At 42.2% G+C, this 14,961-nt stretch overlaps 1 protein-coding gene across 1 annotated transcript; it reads right to left on the minus strand.

Annotated features, from left to right (window-relative positions):
* Positions 1–10,696: 10,696 nt before the first annotated feature.
* LOC123100845 (uncharacterized) lies at positions 10,697–14,744 on the minus strand. Its single transcript, XM_044522704.1, has 6 exons — positions 14,717–14,744; positions 14,521–14,580; positions 14,069–14,134; positions 12,121–12,281; positions 11,127–11,222; positions 10,697–11,036 (listed from the first exon to the last, which is right to left on the minus strand). Exons 1-6 carry the CDS (start codon positions 14,742–14,744, stop codon positions 10,926–10,928), a joined length of 522 nt encoding a protein of 173 aa, XP_044378639.1. The 3' UTR covers positions 10,697–10,925.
* Positions 14,745–14,961: the final 217 nt, after the last annotated feature.

Genomic DNA, 14,961 nt, shown 5'->3' on the forward strand with positions numbered 1-14,961 from the left:
TCATGTCACAACTATATAATTGCATGTGATGTTTATTATGTATTATGCATCTTGTTTACTTAGGACGACGGTAGTAAATAAGATGATCCCTTATAAATAATTTCAAGAAGTGTTCTCCCCTAACTGTGCACCGTTGCTACAGTTCGTCGTTTCTAAGCACCACGTGATGATCGGGTGTGATGGATTCTTACGTTCACATACAACGGGTGTAAGACAGTTTTACACAGCGAAAACACTTAGGGTTAACTTGACGAGCCTAGCATGTGCAGACATGGCCTCGGAACACGGAGACCGAAAGGTCGAACACGAGTCGTATGGAAGATACGATCAACATGAAAATGTTCACCGACGATGACTAGTCCGTCTCACGTGATGATCGGACACGGGCTAGTCGACTTGGATCGTGTAACACTTAGATGACTAAAGGGATGTCTAATCTAAGTGGGAGTTCATAATTTGATTAAGAACTTTATTATCATGAACATAGTCTAAAACCTTTGCAAATATGTCTTGTAGATCAATGGCCAACGCTAATGTCAACATGAACTTCAACGCGTTCCTAGAGAAAACCAAGCTGAAAGATGATGGCAGCAACTATACGGACTGGGTCCGGAACCTGAGGATCATCCTCATAGCTGCCAGGAAACAATATGTCCTAGAAGGACCGCTAGGTGACGCTCCCGTCCCAGAGAACCAATACATTATGAATGCTTGGCAAACTCGCGCTGATGATTACTCCCTCGTTCAGTGCGGCATGCTTTACAGCTTAGAACCGGGGCTCCAAAAGCGTTTTGAGCATCACGGAGCATATGAGATGTTCGAAGAGCTGAAACTAGTTTTTCAAGCTCATGCCCGGGTCGAGAGATATGATGTCTCCGACAAATTCTACAGTTGTAAGATGGAGGAGAACAGTTCTGTCAGTGAGCACATCCTGAAGATGTCTGGGTTGCACAACCGTATGACCCAGCTGAACATTAACCTCCCAGATGAGGCGGTCATTGACAGAATCCTCCAGTCGCTCCCACCAAGCTACAAGAGCTTTGTGATGAACTACAACATGCAAGGAATGGAAAAGACCATTCCTGAATTGTTCTCGATGCTGAAGTCAGCAGAGGCTGAAATCAAGAAAGAGCATCAAGTGTTGATGGTCAATAAGACCACTAAGTTCAAGAAGGGCAAGGGTAAGAAGAACTTCAAGAAGGATGGCAAAGATGTTGCCACACCTGGTAAGCCAGTTACCGGGAAGAAGTCAAAGAATGGACCCAAGCCTGAGACTGAGTGCTTTTATTGCAAGGGGAAGGGTCACTGGAAGCGGAACTGCCCCAAATACTTAGCGGATAAGAAGACCGGCAACACCAAAGCAGGAGCTGCGGAATAAACGGAGACTGGCAAAGGACGAGGTGACGATGCGCGTCGGGAATGGTTCCAAAGTCGATGTGATCGCCGTCGGCACGCTGCCTCTACATTTACCTACGGGATTAGTTTTGAACCTTAATAATTGTTATTTAGTGCCAAGTTTGAGCATGAACATTGTATCTGGATCTCGTTTAATACGAGATGGCTACTCATTTAAGTCTGAGAATAATGGTTGTTCGATTTATATGAGAGATATGTTTTATGGTCATGCTCCGATGGTCAATGGTTTATTCTTAATGAATCTCGAGCGTAATATTACACATGTTCATAGTGTAGATGCCAAAAGATTTAAAGTTGATAACGATAGTCCCACATACTTGTGGCACTGCCGCCTTGGTCACATTGGTGTCAAGCGCATGAAGAAGCTCCATGCCGATGGACTTTTAGAGTCTCTTGATTATGAATCGTTTGACACGTGCGAACCATGCCTCTTAGGTAAAATGACCAAGACTCCGTTCTCCGGAACAATGGAGCGAGCAACCAACTTGTTGGAAATCATACATACCGATGTGTGCGGTCCAATGAGCGTTGAGGCTCGCGGAGGATATCGTTATGTTCTCACTCTCACAGATGACTTGAGTAGATATGGGTATGTCTACTTAATGAAACACAAGTCTAAGACCTTTGAAAATTTCAAGGAATTTCAGAATGAGGTGGAGAATCAACGTGACCGAAAGATAAAATTCTTACGATCAGATCGTGGAGGAGAATACTTAAGTCACGAATTTGGTACACACTTAAAGAAATGTGGAATCGTTTCACAGCTCACGCCGCCTGGAACACCTCAGCGAAACGGTGTGTCCGAACGTCGTAATCGCACTCTATTGGATATGGTGCGGTCTATGATGTCTCTTACCGATTTACCGCTATCATTTTGGGGATACGCTCTAGAGACAGCTACATTCACTTTAAATAGGGCACCGTCTAAATCCGTTGAGACGACACCGTATGAATTATGGTTTGGAAAGAAACCTAAGCTGTCGTTTCTAAAAGTTTGGGGATGCGAAGCTTATGTCAAGAAACTTCAACCTGAAAAGCTCGAACCCAAGTCGGAAAAATGCGTATTCATAGGATACCCTAAGGAAACTATAGGGTATACCTTCTACTTAAGATCCGAAGGCAAGATCTTTGTTGCCAAGAACGGATGCTTTCTGGAAAAAGAGTTTCTCTCGAAAGAAGTAAGTGGGAGGAAAGTAGAACTCGATGAAGTGCTACCTCTTGAGAAGGATAGTGACGCAGCACAGGAAACCATACCTGTGATGCCCACACCAACTGAAGAGGAAAACCATGATAATGATCAAGGTACTTCGGATCAAGTTACTGCTGAACCTCGTAGGTCTACAAGGACACGTTCCGCACCAGAGTGGTACGGCAACCCTGTCCTGGAAATCATGTTGTTAGACAACAATGAACCTTCGAACTATGAAGAAGCAATGACGGGCCCGGATTCCAACAAATGGCTTGAAGCCATGAAATCCGAGATAGAATCCATGTATGAAAACAAAGTATGGACTTTGACAGACTTGCCCGATGATCGGCGAGCGATAGAAAACAAATGGATCTTTAAGAAGAAGACGGACGCGGATGGTAATGTTACCATCTATAAAGCTCGACTTGTCACTAAGGGTTATCGACAGGTTCAAGGGATTGACTACGACGAGACATTCTCTCCCGTAGCAAAGCTAAAGTCCGTCCGAATCATGTTAGCAATTGCCGCATACTATGATTATGAGATATGGCAAATGGACGTCAAAACAGCATTCCTTAACGGGCATCTTAAGGAAGAACTGTATATGATGCAGCCGGAAGGTTTTGTCGATCCTCAGAACGCTAACAAAGTATGCAAGCTCCAGCGATCCATTTATGGACTGGTGCAAGCATCTCGGAGTTGGAACATTCGCATTGATGAGATGATCAAAGCGTTTGGGTTTATGCAGACTTATGGAGAAGCCTGCGTTTACAAGAAAGTGAGTGGGAGCTCTGTAGCATTTCTCATATTATATGTAGATGACATACTCCTGATGGGAAATGATATAGAATTTCTGGACAGCATTAAGGCCTACTTGAATAAGTGTTTTTCAATGAAGGACCTTGGAGAAGCTGCTTATATATTAGGCATCAAGATCTATAGAGATAGATCGAGACGCCTCATAGGTCTTTCACAAAGCACATACCTTGATAAGATTTTGAAGATCAATCCAAGAAAGGGTTCTTGCCTATGTTACAAGGTATGAGACTGAGCTCAGCTCAGTCACCGACCACGGCAAAAGATAAAGAAGAGATGAGTGTCATCCCCTATGCTTCAGCCATAGGATCTATTATGTATGCCATGCTGTGTACCAGACCCGATGTAAACCTTGCCGTAAGTTTGGTAGCAAGATACCAAAGTAATCCCGGCAAGGAACACTGGACAGCGGTCAAGAATATCCTGAAGTACCTGAAAAGGACAAAGGACAAGTTTCTCGTTTATGGAGGAGACGAAGAGCTCGTCGTAAAGGGTTACGTCGACGCTAGCTTCGACTCAGATCCGGATGACTCTAAGTCACAAACCGGATACGTGTATATGTTGAATAGTGGAGCAGTAAGCTGGTGCAGCTGCAAGCAGAGCGTCGTGGCGGGATCTACGTGTGAAGCGGAGTACATGGCAGCCTCGGAGGCAGCACATGAAGCGATTTGGGTGAAGGAGTTCATCACCGACCTAGGAGTCATACCCAATGCGTCGGGGCCGATCAAGCTCTTCTGTGACAACACTGGAGCTATTGCCCTCGCAAAGGAGCCCAGGTTTCACAAGAAGACCAGGCACATCAAGCGTCGTTTCAACTCCATCCGTGAAAATGTTCAAGATGGAGACATAGAGATTTGCAAAGTACACACGGATCTGAATGTCGCAGATCCGCTGACTAAACCTCTCTCGCGTGCAAAGCATGATCAACACCAGAACTCTATGGGTGTTCGATTCATCACAATGTAACTAGATTAGTGACTCTAGTGCAAGTGGGAGACTGTTGGAAATATGCCCTAGAGGCAATAATAAAAGTATTATTATATTTCATTGTTCATGATAATTGTCTTGTATTCATGCTATAACTGTATTATCCGGAAATCGTAATACACGTGTGAATACTTAGACCACACAATGTCCCTGGTAAGCCTCTAGTTGACCAGCTCGTTGTGATCAACAGATAGTCATGGTTTCCTGACTATGGACATTGGATGTCGTTGATAACGGGATCACATCATTAGGAGAATGATGTGATGGACAAGACCCAATCCTAAGCATAGCATAAAAGATCGAGTAGTTCGTTTTGCTAGAGCTTTGCAAGTGTCAAGTATCTCTTCCTTCGACCATGAGATCGTGTAACTCCCGGATACCGTAAGAATGCCTTGGGTGTACCAAACGTCACAACGTAACTGGGTGACTATAAAGGTACATTACAGGTATCTCCGAAAGTAGCTGTTGTGTTGACACGGATCGAGACTGGGATTTGTCACTCCGTATGACGGAGAGGTATCTCTGGGCCCACTCGGTAATGCATCATCATGATGAGCTCAATGTGACCAAGGTGTTGGACACGGGATCATGCATTACGGTACGAGTAAAGTGACTTGCCGGTAACGAGACTGAACAAGGTATTGGGATACCGACGATCGAGTCTCGGGCAAGTAACGTACCGATTGACAAAGGGAATTGCATACAGGGTTTTGATCGAATCCTCGACATAGTGGTTCATCCGATGACAACATCGAGGAGCATGTGGGAGCCATCATGGGTATCCAGATCCCGCTGATGGTTATTGACTAAGAGAGTCTCGGTCATGTCTACATGTCTCCCGAACCCGTAGGGTCTACACACTTAAGGTTCAGTCACGCTAGGGTTGTAGGGATATGTATATGCAGTAACCCGAATGTTGTTCGGAGTCCCGGATGAGATCCCGGACGTCACGAGGAGTTCCGGAATGGTCCGGAGGTAAAGATTTATATATGGGAAGTCCTGTTTCGGGCATCGGGACAAGTTTCGGGGTTATCGGTATTGTACCGGGACCACCGGAGGGGTCCCGGGGGCCCACCGGGTGGGGACACCTATCCCCGGGGGCCACATGGGCTGTAGGGGGTGCGCCTTGGCCTACTTGGGCCAAGGGCACCAGCCCCACAAGGCCCATGCGCCTAGGGTTTCCCCCTAGGAGGAGTCCTAGTGGTGGAAGGCACCCCTAGGTGCCTTGGGGGGGAGGGAAACCTCCCTAGGCCGCCGCCCCCCCTAGTAGATCTCATCTACTAGGGCCGGCCACCCCCCCTTGGCACCCCTATATATAGTGGGGGGAGAGGAGGGACTTCATACCTTGAGCCCTGGCCTTTGGTTGCCTCCTTCTCCCTCCCCAACACCTCCTCCAACTCCTTATAGCTTAGCGAAGCTCTGCCGGAGTACTGCAGCTCCATCAACACCACGCCGTCGTGCTGCTGCTGGTGCCATCTCCCTCAACCTCTCCTCCCTCCCTTGCTGGATCAAGAAGGAGGAGACGTGGCTGTTCCGTACGTGTGTTGAACGCGGAGGTGCCGTCCGTTCGGCGCTAAGGTCATCGGTGATTTGAATCACGTCGAGTACGACTACATCATCACCTTGCAAGCTTCCGCACGCGATCTACAAGTGGTATGTAGATGCAAACTCTCTCCCTAGACTCGTTGCTTAGATGAACTCATAGATGGATCTTGGTGAAACCGTAGGAAAAATTTTAATTTTCTGCAACGTTCCCCAACAGAAGGTCGCCGAGGTGGAGGACCTCGACGCCACCGTCTGGAGGTTGCCGAGGTGAAGGACCTCGACGCCTTGGTAGATACATTAGAGAAGTGGTCTGGTTAGGTTGTTGGTGGAACGCTAGGGAAGGTTCCCACCTTCGGTGATGGTTGTGTGCGTTGATGTATAAATGGGATCTCGTGATCTCTTAGAGTTGAGATGTTCAATTTTGTATCCATGAACGCTGCAACTCCTAATAATGTAAGTGTTAAGATGGTTCTGTGGCCTTCGCTTATTTTGAATTGGATGTGTCCTGATTTCCATCCATGAATATTGCATCTAAATTTTATTTTTTAGTTTCCAATTACTTACCAGTAGCGTGGGGGGGGGGGGGATGACATTCTACTAGTATATAGGGATAGCAGTAGCGTGGGTTAGGAATAGTAGTAGCGTGGATGGCATGCGCTACTACTAACTTTTTAGCTGTAGCGCGGGGTAGAAAACGCAGTACTGCTAAAATTTAGCTGTAGCACCTTAACCGCGCTACTGGCACGCAAAAACCTACGGTACTGGTAGTGTTTTTCCTAGTAGTGGGGTCAATCACAATGACAAAGAGGAGGGGGGACAAGGGGTCCCCCTATCGAAACCCGCTGCCGTGCTTGATCGGTGGACCGGGAAGCAACTGAAATGTTGAATTATGGGTGAAATGTTGGTACTGTTTTTGGATAAAATGTTGAAATATAGTTTCTGTCAAAGCTGGGATACAGCTGCTAGCATGGTTCTGCTAGTAGGTGCAACACCAGCTTGTTGTTCAAAAAGAGACACATCACATACAGGTTTTCACAGTCAAAGCGTGTTAGACGTTTATTATTTTTTCTGAGGGAAACAGCAAGACGCTGCTGCGTATTTTTATTAATTTTGGTAAATAAAATACAGATAAATTGTCTTAAGGAAACAAAAAAGAGCTATACAAGTGAAGTCCACAGAAAAGTAAAACTGAAGAAATAAAACGCTATACAAAAGAATAAAAGAAATACAAAGGAATACAAAAATACAACAAGAAACAGCCATCTGAAGTTGTTAACTCTGTCTCTAAATCCACTGTATTCCTTCCTCTTTGCTCATGTGAGGTTGTTGACCCAGTCTTCAAATCCATTGTATTCCTACCTCTTGGCTCTGTACAAAATCCACTTGAGTTCGTCCTTAAGTTTTTGCCTGCAAGCATAAAGGCTTGGGGGGATCCTTTGGAAGATGATGTCATTCCTTGTGGTCCAGATAGCCCAAGACACCAACATGATGATCTCCAACGAGAATGGTACATTTAGAAGTGCCTTAAGATGAGTAACTTCATCTTGGAGACCTAGGTGTGTTGGTCTCCAATTGGGATATAGATATGTCCAACATAGTTGTGCAAATTGGCAATGAAAGAACAGGTGATCTCTAGTTTCTAGTACCTGCAAATTACATAAAGCACAAGTGTAATCCTGTAGAAAAAGAGTTTTCTTTGTAAGAGAGATCTGGTGTTTACTCTGTCATTTGCCACCAGCCAGAAAATTTTTTGTGCTTTAACTGGCAGCATGTCTTCCAGAGCCATTTGATCACTGGCAGTACTTCATGCCCACTATTGAGCAGTTTGTAAACTGTTGAAACTTTGAAATGTGTTTCCCCTTTTGGTAGTTGCCAACGATCAGTATCCTCATTGAGTAGCAATTGTTGGATAAATAGTTCAAATTCCTGAAACTGCTCATATGCTTCTTCAGAGAGTGGTAAGTGGAAAAGTGCTGCAAGGTCTTCCGTTTGATAAAGTTCAGAGATGGTTATACTTTGTTTCACAGCAAAGGAGTGCAAATGAGGCCAGACTTGAATCTTAGCTGGTCCATCTCCATTCCATCTATCATTCCAGAATTACAGAGTTTGACCATTTTGAAGAGTAACAGAGGCATTATCCTTGTATAAATGAAATATTTTCATGCAATCTCTCCACCAGAAAGAGCTATTCTTCAGATTGTCTATGTGAAAACCAATTGGTCATAATAGGCTTCCCAAATGAGACTAACCCATGGAATGTCCATGCGATTAATAAATTTATGGACCATTTTGAGAAGTAGACTAGTGTTCTGAAGGTGTAGATTGAGAATACCCAGCCCTCCTTGCTCTTTGGGTCTACAAATCAAATCCCAAGAGGCGAGGGGAGGGTTTTTCTTTTCCAAATCCTTGCCTCTCCAAAACAGGTGCCTCCTGTATTTGTCGACCTGTTCAATTATGCCTTTATATAAGAGTAAACTGCTCATTATAAAAGTAGGCAGGGATGAGAGGACTGCATTGACTATAAGTAACCTGCCATCATAGCTTAAGAACTGTGAACATGCAGTTAGCCGTTTCTGAATTCCGTTGATGAGAAACATAAAGAATTCCATCCTTGGCTTGTTGAAGCTGAGTGGAGTGTCCAAATAAGTAAATGGGAAGGTGCCGATGGTGCAGCCCAATAACGTAGACAATTGTTGCATGTGTTCATCAGGGACATTAATAGGTAATATGCTAGATTTTTGATAGTTAACCTTTAGTCCAGAAGCCTTTGAAAAAATATTCACTAAGTCCTGAAGTTGTTCCAGCTGTGTTGGGCAGGCTGGCATGATGATCAAGGTGTCGTCCGCATATTGCAGGATGGGAAAATCAGAGCAAGAACCATACATACTGAGTGTAGACATGATGAGTCCATGCAGTTGCTGTTGTTTGGCAGCGATGTATGCGTCGAGACATGCTGAGCTGAGACTTTGTTTGGCAGCATGCATGTGTTTAGACATGCTGAACAATTTCCAATTTCGAATATTTTTTTTGAATGATGAACAAAATTGGAAAAATATGAACACAAATTTAAACATATTTTGATTTTTTTTTGAAATTCTAAATAATTTTTGGAAAATTATAATAAAATTTGAAATTCTAAACTTTTTGAAAATTTGAACATATTTGAAATTCCGAGTTTTTTTGAAAATTTAAAGAAAAAATTGAAATTTGTATATTTTATAAAAATTTAAATAAAATTTGAAATTCTGATTTTTTTAAATTCAAACCTTTTTTGATTTTATTTTGAAATTCCGAACATTGTTGATTTTAAAAAAAAAATCTGAACATTTATTGAAAATTCAAACAAAATTTGAAATTACGAAAGTTTTTTGAAAATTTAAACAATTTTGAAATCCTAAACTTTTTTCAATTTTTTTTTGAAATTCTAAACTTTTTTGAAAATTTAAACAAAATTTGAAATTCTGAACATTTTTTGAAAATATAAACATATCTGGACGTGGTCTGGGTCTAGTGGGTGGGGACAAGTGTCAAGGCCAGCATGGCTACCTCCATGCACCCTGTCTGGGGTGCATGAGATGAGCATAGCTAAGGGCCCTTTTATGCATCACATGAGCATAGCCCATGTGAGCTCATGCACCCTACCAAACAAGCAAAAGTGGATCGGATTGGGAACTTTTACCCTCATGCACCCTACCAAACACACCCAAAATGAATGGGTGGTTGGATGATGTTTCTGTGCGTAGCATCATTGAGGATAGTCTGTAAGAAGTCTGCAGCAAGCACAAAGAGTAATGGGGATAGGGGATCCCCTTGCCGTACACCTCTTCTACATTTAAAATCATTTCCAGGAACTCCATTGAGCAACACAGCGGAGGTGTCAGTGCTTAGGATTTGTTCTATCCATGAACACCATTTCTGCCCAAACCCTCTCCTTTTCATAATTGCGAGAATCATGCCATGTTCCATCTTATCGAATGCCTTCTCAAAATCCAATTTCAACACCACAGTTGGTTTCTTGCCTTTATGACATTGGAAAAGATATTCATAAGCCCAGGCTATGCAGTCCTGTATAGATCTAGTTTTGATGAAACCATATTGATTGGCATGAATTAATTATAAGATGATGGATTGCAATCTATTTGCCAGAAGTTTTGTAATCAACTTAATCGTACAACTGAGTAGGGATATGGAACTATAGTCATTAACTGTGGATGCACCAGCCTTTTTAGGAATTAAGGTGATAAAAGAATTATTGATACTCTGTAGACATACTTCCCCTCTGTGAAATTGATTACACAAGTCATAGAAATCCTGCTTGATAATGGGCCAACATTTTTTTAATAAAATCAGTATTAAAGCCATCTGGTCCTGGTGATTTGTTTGACGGGAGATCTTTCACAGCTGCATCAATCTCCTCCCATGAGAAGGGTTCTTCCAAGAGTGCTAGATGATTATGAACAGGCAGAAGATTAAGCAGATCTGGAGGTATGGAACAGCTCTGCTTATTCAATGTTTACGATCTTAACGAAAGACACACGTTAAAATGAGAAAAGCCATTTGTGAAGGCTCTCATCTACGCAGACGGTTTGACAAAGCTAACCGTGTGCGATTTCAGCCCCCTTCACACACGACATTTTAAATCGTGTGCGATAGACCCCACATTGCCACCCACGCATAGAGACAGTTTGGTAAACTGTGTGAGAGCCATTTACCAGTGTGCAATGACCCGATTTGTACTAGTGATAATAACAAATCACGATAATATCATACTGTATGAAATTAAGTCTTAGGCATTAATCCATGCCACGAATTATTACAGAATAAATGATGGAGTTCCGGGAATCATAAACATATTGTGTCGCAGGATCATACAGTGCGGCTGATGATGATCAATGTAGAGGAGACACAAACACAGGTAGAGATCTGATTTCAATCCTTACCATCGCGGTCGGATTTCTTCTTGCCATTAATTTCAAGCCATTTCGGATTTCTTCTTGCCTTTTCCGTGGTCCCTCGCGATCACATTTTTCACTTCAGTCAGTACATCGCCCAGCTTTGTTGATGAAATATGCTCGAGTTTGGGCTGGTATTGTAACGGTGTTAATAACGACACTTCAAGGAATGAAAATCGTGCTCACTATGGCTAACACTAGTAGAGAGACAAAATGAAAACCTCGGGTTCCACCGGACAGTCCTGCCAGACGACTGATGGTGGTTTAGCTGGGTAGTCCTCACCATTATTGAACTTCACCTGGTACTTCACGACATCCTGCACACAAACAGAAACTGTCAAATCATTGTTCTCTATTCTGCTAATGGAAAGGAGAATTTTATCTACGTGACCTGCATCTATTAGGCGCCACTCATCGTCTCCATCTTCTACTGGTCTAGGCCGACTTACACGTCTCACGCAGCAACACAACCCATGCTTATGAGTAAACAGTACTCCCTGGCCTCCGTCCCATAATGTAAGACGTTTTTTGACACTAGTGTAGTGTCAAAAAACGTCTTACATTATGGGTCAGAGGGAGTATTGAACATCTTGACACATGTGCAGGCACGCGCACAAGCACAACGTACCAAATTTGCAATGTAATCTAGTACTCCCTCCGTAAAGAAATGTAAGAGTGTTTAGATCACTGAAGTTTCTCAAGGAAGTTTTTTTTAAGTCATAAGTAAAGTTTGACGCAGTTTTTAGTCATCATTAATAACATATACAATATATAAAGTTAATTTCGTTAAATAACATTAAATATATTTTTATGTTTATAGTAATATATTTGTTGATAGTTTTTCTAAAAACTTAGTCACATTTTACATTGTCTGGCTTTAAAAAAAAGTTATAGACTTTGTTTCATAAACATAGGAAGTAATTATAGTGGAGAAGTTAGAGCTCGAAAGTGTATCTTTCCCTTATATATAGTAATATAAGCGCACTGCCTCTCCTCATAGGCCACGAAGTATTCTGATTACCGGCGCGATCTGTTGCGCCAAATAGACAAGGTTGTTTTTCGCAAAAGAAACAAAAAGAGAGAGAGACAAGGTTGTGATCAATGCTCAAGTAAATCAACGAATTTTCTGTGACACGGTAAGTGTCGTCTGCCATAATATTGGTATCCTGAACATATATAGACGTGTAGGTCATGACGCATAACAATGAAGTTCACCTCGGCCGTGCTGGAGGACTCAACAACAAAGATGGCGGATAATGACACCTCAAGACCTTCGAAGCGGACGGTTCCACCTCCATCTACATTAATAGCTTGTTGCAGGTCCTGTAGTTTTTCCTCGATGGCCTCCAGGTCTCGTTTCAGAGCGTTGACATATACTGCATGCACACAAGCCCGATGGCATGAGATTAATTCTTCCTCAAGAAAAAAAGGATGCACAGCTACATAATTAGCAGCAAAACATGCATCAGGTGGAGATAAAACAGGATTCGTTTCTTGTGTTTACTCGAAAACTATACTTCATTTCAGGATCTAGCAACAATAAATCCAAATGTATTTTAATTACGTGACATGAAGATGCATGATTCGATTTTTATTCAAACAATCCTTTCATTATCTTTTTGTAATTATTAATAAATGTTTATAAGGAATGCGCCACGAAGGCATGAATTAATTTGGCCAATCAAAATAGCCCTATATTTCTGAGAGAGCTAGGAGTATGTAACGATATTATTATTATTTGCTCGGTTTTTTGGGTGGCTTAGAAAGGGACTCCCTCCAATCTACAAAGGGTTTGTCTGGGACACATCTAGATGTGACATAGTTATGACACATCTAGATGTGACAAGCTGATATCCACTCCGTTTGTGGTCTATTTTTTTGTCCTAGTTATTTTTGTTTCTTGTTGCTGCATTAGGTATTTGTGGGAGCTTAGATGTGACATCCTTGAAAAACATCTAGATGTGAATTAGACAAACTGATCTACAAATACTTGTCAATTTGGAGAACTTGTCAAAACCCAAAACTTTGTCCGTCAAGTCTTCTTAAATATATTGATTGGATGTGTGAGAGCCATATGAATAAACATGCGTAATTAATACTTTCATAGCACACAATTTTATTAGGCCTTAATTATGCGTTCGTAGGAACCGGTGGAAAATGTTGTCATGTTAAGATCTTCTCCATGACTACTTTGGATGTATTTGGGACCAAAGGGAGTTTACTTTAACCAACTTGATCCCATGAGTAGACCTCAGTGGCTCTCGCGAGAGAGCAAGAGATAGCAGCAGAATACCCACACCCAACCAAGAGAGAAGAGATAAACTCTGTCTCTATTGGAAGCTCCTTGTTGATCTTTACCAAACTTGTTCGTCGAAGACTCAGGTGGTTGGGTTGAATTCAAACTTGGTGATTTTGTTCCACACTAAGAGCACTTCAATTTGTCTGGTTGGTTTTGAGGATTGATGGCTTGATTGGAGCACCAGTTTAAAAAAGATGTTTAGTCAGATCTGTTTGCCGAGAATTCATAGGTGAGCAGTCTTTGGATATTGTCAGTCTAAGGGGCAAATGTTGTCGGAATTGATTTGAAATTCTGACAACAGGTTGAGTACTCACCATACTACATACCTAACAAGCTTTACCCAATTTGGTTAAGCCGTTTAAGAAGAGTCATCTATGAACCGAAGGGGGCATAAAGTTTTGATTATTTGCTTACAATTTTTAGTTACCTTTTGTTTTGCTCCTGTTAGGAGTGGTTGGTTGTGTTGACTAGGTGTAACTTGTGTTGCTACTGTTGTGATCCTCTAGAGTTTCTACATCAAACTACATTGTACCCATTTTGCTAATTGTACATGTTGTAGTGCACCGGTTGGTCCCGCAATTTGTACACTTCACATCGAGGAGGTTTACCACGTAAATTATGGTGTCTATTGTGCATGTTATTATTCTACTCCGCTGGTTACTTGTTGCTTGAACTATTCTCAAAGTTCGCTACAAGTTGAGCGGTTTGTTACTATGACCAACACCTAAAAGAATCAGATCTGAGGAAGAGGAATAAAAGATGCTAACCGAAGCTTATAGTCGAGCAGATTTTCCCCTCTAGGTTGCTGGTTTCAACTTAATAATGTAGCAGTTAGATCACCTTGGTAGCAAATGAGAAACATACCTTGGAACTTTTGTTTTGCTTCCTGTTGACCATCTTGAGTATCAGTCTTAACTTCCGATGGACCTTCTAGACAACAGAAAGAGATGTACGAATTATTTGAATTCGCATGTCATTGATAAATCATATATTGTATTATTTGCCATATTGGTGAATTGGTGCGGAGTTTTGTTGCTGCCCAACCCCTGAAAGAACCAGATCTGAGGAAGAAGAAAAAAGATGCTAATGGAAGCTTATAGCCGAGCAATTTTTTCCAGACAGCTCTTATTATTTGGGTTCAGTTAAATGATCAAGCAGTTAGACCTCGGTAGGTACCTACATGCTACTTCGGTGCTAACAGCAGTTTAGAGTATATATATACAATAAAACTTCTCATATTGCATACTGTAAATAACGTCTTCCTGGTATATATTTGCCCTCCCTAGCACAGATCATCAAACAAATACGAGACATACCACCAGGTTGAGAAGCACGAATCTGAAATCGCGGCCTTTGGAACTCATAGTCCGCTGGATCTTGTAGAAAATAGAAGAAAGTTGTATGGATTATTGAGTTTGCAGGTATGATGTTAGCAGGCATGTGAGCGATAAAGCATATACTGTATGCATGCTACTAATGCAAAAGGAGACGAGGATGGGTTTAGGGGCTTACCAGTACCAGTTGGCTGTTGATGCGACATTGTTGCCCGGCCAAGCTAGTTCGCCTCTGGATATGTGCCCTTCTTATAACTTATAAGTTCGATCTACGTAGCTGGTTGCAGCTAATGTGACCAATAGAAAACTAGAAAGATCATTTGACTTTCCCTGAACAATTTGCTACAAATACAGACAGTTCTATCCATGGTTGGCGTACATGGGACTGACATAAGGGCCCCATAGTAGATACATGCATATGGC

This window comes from Triticum aestivum, chromosome 1B (assembly GCF_018294505.1).
Source record: "Triticum aestivum cultivar Chinese Spring chromosome 1B, IWGSC CS RefSeq v2.1, whole genome shotgun sequence".
NCBI classification, from domain to species: domain Eukaryota; kingdom Viridiplantae; phylum Streptophyta; class Magnoliopsida; order Poales; family Poaceae; genus Triticum; species Triticum aestivum.

Bases quoted from the DNA above. Each gene is read 5' to 3' on its own strand.
- LOC123100845 (XM_044522704.1), bottom strand. From the start codon at position 14,744: ATGTCGCATCAACAGCCAACTGGTACTG. The intron at 14,135-14,520 runs GTATGTCTCGTA...TCTGTTGTCTAG, and splicing joins TCGTGCTTCTCAACCTGGTG to AAGGTCCATCGGAAGTTAAG. The intron at 12,282-14,068 runs GTATGTTTCTCA...GTGTGCATGCAG, and splicing joins AGCAAAACAAAAGTTCCAAG to TATATGTCAACGCTCTGAAA.